Source organism: Geospiza fortis, unplaced genomic scaffold (genome assembly GCF_000277835.1).
Source record: "Geospiza fortis unplaced genomic scaffold, GeoFor_1.0 scaffold244, whole genome shotgun sequence".
In the NCBI taxonomy this organism is placed as follows: Eukaryota; Metazoa; Chordata; class Aves; order Passeriformes; family Thraupidae; genus Geospiza; species Geospiza fortis.
In genome coordinates this window covers 2867478-2874906 of record NW_005054370.1, presented here as the reverse complement: position 1 = coordinate 2874906, position 7429 = coordinate 2867478, and the positions used below count along the sequence as shown (strand labels likewise).

General features: G+C 46.2%; 1 protein-coding gene across 1 annotated transcript in view; it reads left to right on the top strand.

Annotated features, from left to right (window-relative positions):
- KCTD2 (potassium channel tetramerization domain containing 2) overlaps positions 1–6529 on the top strand; it is a 9575-nt gene extending 3046 nt beyond the window's left edge. Inside the window, exons 4-6 of the mRNA XM_031059921.1 lie at positions 456–551; positions 2296–2421; positions 3124–6529. Of these exons, the coding sequence (XP_030915781.1) occupies positions 456–551; positions 2296–2421; positions 3124–3153 (252 nt within the window). The 3' untranslated portion in view covers positions 3154–6529. The remainder of the gene's footprint in view (positions 1–455; positions 552–2295; positions 2422–3123) is intronic.
- The last annotated feature ends 900 nt before the right edge of the window (positions 6530–7429 follow it).

The following is a 7429-nucleotide window of genomic DNA, read 5'->3' as shown; positions in this document are numbered from 1 at the left end:
TCTGTAGTGAAAGGCAAGGGACAGTGACAGGAGAGGGGCCAGGAGCAGACACGGGTGGTTATAAAGCAAAACATACTGCTTTGGCAAAGAACAGCTCAAACTCCTCCTTCTCTAAACCATTTCTTCCCTTTGTTTCTCTGGGACGTTTCCCATTGATGCTCAGCTGATATCAGCACGTCCGATAGATTGAATTTCAGAAATGTTTTCAAAAAGCAGCAAATGGCTTTGAAAGCTAAAGAAGTTTTGCTTTCACTGTAGCTGAGACACCTAGAAAGATTTTAAGAGAAGAGTGGCAGGCATGAGGTTCTGTTTTGGAATCACTGGGATAAAAAAGCCCTTAGAAAGCCTGGGGGGCTCTCACTTCCTAAGATGAGAGCAGGAGCAGCTTATTAATTTTCTAGCATGATACTAGTAAAGCAATTACTAAACCCCAGGCATTGTTCTCTGTGCTCCAGGGACCTGTGAAACACGTGTACAGAGTGCTGCAGTGCCAAGAGGAAGAGCTCACACAGATGGTGTCCACCATGTCCGATGGATGGAAATTTGAACAGGTACCATTACCAAAGAATGGCAGAATTCCTTTGAAAACTGGATGTGGAATAAGTAGAGTTGCCTGTTGAGTTGCTTTTCACACTGCTCTGCTCTTCTGAATAAGCAGCCTGACCTGAGCAGCAATCCACTTGTGTCCAGTTACTGACAGGGGAGAGCAGAAGTCACTCAAGCTGCCAGAGAGATTTCATTTTCTCTCAGGGCTTCTTTTCTTCTTGTCAAATCCCAGGGCAGTTCTTCCCTTCTCCTGCATTTCATCACATACACCAGGCCACGGTATAACAGTTCTATCCAGGAAAATTACCAGACCCATGAGAAAACACAGCACAACTTTCTGGGAACCTCAAAGCCACAACTGCTGCATTTACTGAAGAGGCTCTGAGTGAGATGAGAACTTTCTGCAGATGTCTTTGCAGTGCAGCTGGTTCCAGGGCTGGGTGTCACTGCAGTTGCATATGGCATTGGGTCCATGTTTGGTTTCTGGAATCAAACACAGTTCTCTTATTTCTGAGGAGGGAGAACTGGAGCCAGCTGGCCTGTGTGTTATGTTATATTAAGAAACTACAGAATGGGGTCTGTGGATTGCAGCAGTGTCTTCCCATTTAGTCCAGCTTCAGTACAAGTGGATGCTGTGGGAAGTGTGCTGACATGGAGTGAGGCAGAGGATTAGGAACAGCACTTCCCATCAGTTGCTTCTATGGATCTGTTCTGCAATGCCTGGAAACTGTCTCAGAGTGGAGAGGCAGTCAAAAACCTGACCCTGTAAGGAAATAGCGAAATCTTGTGACCAAGAACCACTCATTGCTCTGTGAAAATGCAGTTCTCCAACACCCAGGTTTTGCTGTCCAGCAGTTTACAGAATCTGCCTTTCACACATCCATATCTACACCCCCAAAACCTTGAGGTTACAGGCAGTGCCTTTCATGGGAACCTGCACCCTTAGATCTTTCCTAATCTTCCTTTTCAAATCTATAATCTATAAATATGGAGCTGGTTCTTCCAAAATCTATTTGGACATGGAAGTTAAGGTGCATGCTGCACATTAAAAGTTTCCTGGACACACACAGTTGGTAAGAGTCATAATGCTTTCTTCAGAGGACTTGGATTTATTTTCTGGAAAGCAGAACTGAGTTGTAAATGACACATTAGCTCTGTACTCCAGGATGTCCTTTTAATGTAATAATGATGAATGAGACAGATGGGGTTTCTTGGATTGAGTCCAGACCCCCTCAACACAACAGTAATAGAATATAATCCTGTTTACATAGATACCAGACTCCATTTTGGCAGCATCCACATAAAGGACAGTGTCTGTTTGCCACATGTCCCCAGTTAATCCAACATCTGCCTGGGGTAAAGAATTCCCATTTCCACATCAGTCACAAGGCAGTTGAGAGCTGAGTTCAGCAAGGACCAGGCAATTTGCAATGCCTGCCCACGTCTGAGTGAACTGGATATTATGTATTGCACAATCTGTTTTCCCTTTTTCCACCCCCAGAAACTGGGCAATGTTCTGCTGTGTTCAGCATTAGTTTCAAGCTGGAATTCCTTCCCGGGGCTCCAGGTGCCACTAGAGGGCTGTGGAGCTCGGGTGTGTCCCTGCCTTACACACACACACACACATACACAGGATGCTGCAGGGGACACTTCATCCAGAACAGATCTGGGACAGTCCTCTCTCATAGCAACTGCAGGAATAAAATCAAGGCTTGCTAATAGTTACCTTGGCTGTCTCCTGTTGCACAGCTGATCAGCATTGGATCTTCCTATAACTATGGAAATGAAGACCAGGCAGAATTCCTCTGTGTTGTGTCCAGGGAGCTCAACAATTCTACCAATGGCATTGTCAAGGAGCCAAGTGAGAAGGCCAAGGTAAGGCACTTGCTCAGATGTATCAATTTGAATTCCCCTAGAAAGAAAAACCTTTCCTGCACCAAGCTGCAGCAGTAGTTCTGTGGATCAGCTTTCCCATTGCCTTCTCTACCCCTTCTTGGAAGATTTCATGATTTACTGTAGGACAAGCGGTAAGGCTCTCTGTGAACTTTAAATTAAGACCAAAATACTGAAGGAAAGAGTAACTTGAAGAGGAAGAACGGAGTAGCAAGGTCCTTTGAGGTTAGATTTTGTGGTTGAAGTATGTTGCAGGGAGAAACAAGATTTTTCTTCTCTTTCTACCCTCCCCATCCCTGGAAGTGTTCAAGGCCAAGTTGGATGGGGCTCTGAGCAGCCTGGTCTAGTGGAAGATATCCTTGCCCTTGGCAGAGAACAAGATAAGCTTTAAGGTCCCTTTTAAAACTTTCCATAAATCCACTTTTTTTTTTTTTTTTCTTTTTACCTCCCAGAATAAAAACAAGATGACATCTTTATCTCCTGGCAAGCAGCTGAGCAGGATTTCTAGAGAAGGGGCTCACTTGCCCTTAACCAGCCTATCAGTTGTTTTGGTGGCATAAAAGCCTGCAAGCTGCTCTCACATTAGTCCATGCTTCCTTTGTCTGCAAAACCCAAGGACTGTGAACAGGAACTTGTGCATATAAACTTGTCTGAGGTTTTCACAGAAGGTCTCTTCTGTTTCAGATTCTTCAGGAGCGAGGATCCCGGATGTAATTCAAGTGTCCACTCCATTAAACTCCCAGATGTCACAGGGCAGTCCAGCTGGGCAGAGCATCTCTCCACAGAGCAGCCCAGCCCTTGTACAGTAACCAAGCTAATGCAAAGCAAAGCCAAGCCTGTCCTGCCAATGGCAAATAATTCTGGTCATAACCAAAGGCTTTTCTCTTACCCTGGAAACCGAGAAAGGAAGAGACTCTTCCAGTTGGACAGTCCTTTCCACAAGTATTTGTTTTATTTCCTTGGCCAGCGCTGTATTGAATTTTTCCGACAATGGCTGGGCCGGATTCCCAGCCGGAGCCTTTGTGAAGGTTGCTCAGGTCCTCAGGCCCTTGTAATCAATCCCACCTTCCACAGGCTGCTGTGGGTGAGAAGGTCCACATTTGAGCTGTGCCATTGCTTGCACCCAGGTCTGCCACCAGAACAGTGCAGGGACCTTGCAGTGCTCCCCCTTCTCCCCCAAATCTGAAGAACAGGGCTTTAAAAGGAGGAACAAAACAACCACTCCTAAAAAAACCCACACAAACTTTTCTATCCTTGCTTTGTATCTGTTCCTTGTTCAATTCCTAAGAGCTGAGTTTAGATCTGAGGGGAGGGGAGTTGTGTATCCATCTGACACAGGTCTCACTGGTAACACTATTCTACATGGGCTCCTGGTATTTTCCAAAGCCCATTACTTTGTATGCATAAACAAAGAGACCTGTGTTCGCCCAAAATAGTGATAGAGTGATAATCCCATCCTTTACACTTCTCCACAGAGGAAGAGTGGTGACATCTTCCCCCCCAGTACCATGTCATGGCCATATCTTAGCCTGGTGCAAAGTCATAAGGTTTAGGGACTTGCTGCTGCCAAGTTCAGCTTTGCCTTGTTTGTCTCCAGCAGTGTGGGCTCTGTCTCCTTCCCTCTCACCAGGGAGGGCTTCAGGCAGAATTTCTTTTGTACTGTACCAAGCAGGCAGGTTTGTCTGACCCCACGAGATCCTTTGCAGAGGAGATCCCTGATTTACACACAGTGATTTACCTGCAGCCCCCTCCTGTCCCCACCTTTAAGAGATCACCTCAAATTACAGAGGGACATCACAGAGCTGGGGTGGGGGGGTTTGGTGAAAAGTTGCCAAACTATTGTAATGTTTCTTGTCCAAAGTGATGTGTCAACTTTTGTGACTTTTCTTTCCTTTTTTTTTTTTTTGGGAATGCCTTGGATGGATGTGCAAAATGTTCGTTTGTGCCTCTCTTGAATTCTAATCTTAGCCAAACTGCAGTCACTGGTTCCCCTCTGTTACTCTGTGCCACCCCTAACCAAGGGCATGTCCCTCCTAGTCTGGTAAATGGAATTTCATAGGAATTTGCTGCATGTTTTTCCCCTTTCATCCTGGCTTTGTTCTTTGTAGCCTGAGTGTCCTGGCACTTGGGTCATTTTCAGTCCCAAACTGACATTACAGCAAAGCTTAGGAGATGCTGGAATTCAGACATTGATAAGCTCAGAGCAGATGTTTCTCAATAAGCTACCAGAAAATTCCTCACCTGGACTGAGGGGTTGGGCTCCTTTCTGGAGGGCTTCAGCTACCCATGTTCTCCTGAAAGTTTTGACACAGAATTAGGCAGGTTTTCCATCTTAACCACTTGTTGCTGAGAGGGTCCTACCAACAGTCCAGCAGCCAGTTCAGTGACCAAGATGTGCAGCAAAGACACTGAGTGGCACCGCTGTGCTCTGCCTCTCTCCAGTCCTTCTGCATGTCCTCTTGCCTGTTCTCCATCCTGCTTTGCCAGTGTACCTCCTCCAGTGGAGCCCTTGCCTCATTCTCAAGACAGACTGCTTAATTGTCTGTGCTAGATTAGTCCTGGTAACAACAGACTGTGCCAAATGTCTTTGAATTCACATTGTGTCAGTGACAGGCTGTTGAATCACAGCTGGCTTTCCATCACACTGAAAAACCCAGCTCTGCTTCCCTCCATCTGCCCTGTTTATAACATGGTGAGCTGGTGTTGGTGTGATCAGACTACACACCTTGGCTGGGCCTGAACAACACTGTGATGTGTACAGATCTCCCTCCTCTGTCCCTATGCTGTAGCCTCAGCCACTGTCTGTGCTCATAGCTAAGAAATCAAGCACATGTATGCAAGTTAGCAGCCTGAAAAGCCCTTTGACACTCATTTGTCTTAGTGCCCTTCCTCAGAGGAGGGAGTTTTTGGGAACTGGTCAAGAAACACCAAACTAAAGGCAGCAGGAACTGGGCAGGTTGTGTTTGCGACATTGATGCCAGCTGAGCACCTTGTTAAACCATGGAGCTCAGAGCCACCCTGGCTGCAGAGGAGACTTTGTGTCCTGTACAGCTCAAGTAGACAAGAATAACAAACACTTCCCTGGCTGCTTTGTGTCACACGTGGTGAAGCCCAGGGAGGGTTGCCTGATGCAGTGATGCCATCGCTCTCCCCTCTGAGCCACAGAGAGCCTAAAAGTGACCATTAGCAGGTGAATGGCACAGCTGCTTAACTGATGAGCACAAGAAAGATCCAAGTTGCATCTTGGTTTTCCCTTTCATGCTGCTTTTGGTAGGGAGAAGGTGCCAGGGCACCATGGACTCTTTGGGTTCCATTGCAGGGTCTGTTGAATTTCAGCAGAACAAATTTATGGTAAAAAACCAATCATTGGTACTGGATGCTGAAGTTTTTGGGTGATGTTTAGGACCAGGCATGAAGTCCATCCAGAGCAGGTACATTCCAAGTGAAGGATTTCTCCTTCCCTGACTCTGCTAAGTCACCTTTACCCTGAGACAGGGCAGGTCTCAGCATTATGCACCAGTTGCATCCCTTCTGTGCTCAAACAGGGCTTTTCCTTCCATTGCCTTTCACTCAGTCACAACTATATCAAAATTAGTGCTGAATTAGGATGAAATTTGTCCCATTCACTCTAAAAAAGTGTAGCATGTTGTGGTGAGTAGAGTAGGAGAGCAGGGGTAGATCTACTGGCTGTCCAAGAGGGCTTCTGCCTCTTGGGAAGGTTCACTTTAAAGCATTAATCTGGGAATGGAGTGTATGACCCTTTAGGTTTTTTTAAAACTTGCCCAGTGGCCTAAATTGTTCCGTTATGGCAAGACTGGAAATAACCTCTTGAAGTGTCTTTGTTTCTGCACATTTTTAAAAACTGATTTTTCTCAGGGGTGACTGAGTGGGCTGAGGCGAAGGGGGCCTGGTTGGCTGCGGGGCAGGGCCGGAGTAGCCGGGCCGGGGGCTCCTACCCGGAGGTTTTGTACAGTTTGTCACGTGTCAGTGCCCTTTGCTACTGTTTCTTTGTTTATTAAATGTGTTTGAATAACAGTTGAGATGCTGTGATTTTTTTTTTCCAATAAAGATTCTGAAATTGGTTTGAAAAGTTTAAAGGGCAGTCTGCAGCCTGCTGCTTTGCCTGCAGCACACAGGTACTGCATTATGAGGGAAGAAATGTGCAGATTGGGCACTTGCTTCTGGCTTCACTTTTAACAGTCATTTGCCAAAAGGAGGATCTGGAGTCCTCCTAGACGGCTTTCAGGGATAAAGGTACAACTGAAGCTTGTTTCTGATGTTTTAGTCTATAAAATAATCTCAAATTGCACATTTATCCTAACAATTTCCACTGATAACCACAAGTAAGTAGAACATTAATACAACCACTAAAAGTGAGTAGCTAAAACAGGAAGAGGATTTTTTTCCTTGTCAGCTGTCATTTGCTGAACCCCTACTCAACACTGGACCACATGGAGGAAGGGTCTGACTCTTTCAGCTTTGGTGCTGCCAGAAGTTGGATGACATTGGCAATTCAGGCCCAACACAATGAAAAGGAAGAGCAAGGACACAAGTGAAGAATGGGAAGTCTTGGGTTGAGTTAGTCCTACTCTTGATTGCAAGTGGCTGTTGCCTCCTGTGGGTGCTCTGAAGGCTGCCAGTCTCCATCCTCACTGCCACAAGACCCTCAAAGCCACAGAGCAGGGAAGGGCTGACACATCCCCAAACCAGGGTTTAACACCAGCACAGTGGAAGAGGATGAGACTCTCCCCACACAGGGAGTTCACCAGAAACCATGGCTAAGCCAAGTCACCACACACTGTGAGTTGATTTAAGATAGTATTTTCAAACCTCTAGACCCATTTTTCTATCCCAGACCTGGCTGCATGTCTGCACTGCCAGTGAATTTGCCCAAAGCAAAGCCACACTTCAAGTGCTAGCAGAGTCTTGGGCAGAGGTGGAAACTGCAGTGCTGGCACTGCTGACACCACACACATATCTGTTCATCAGG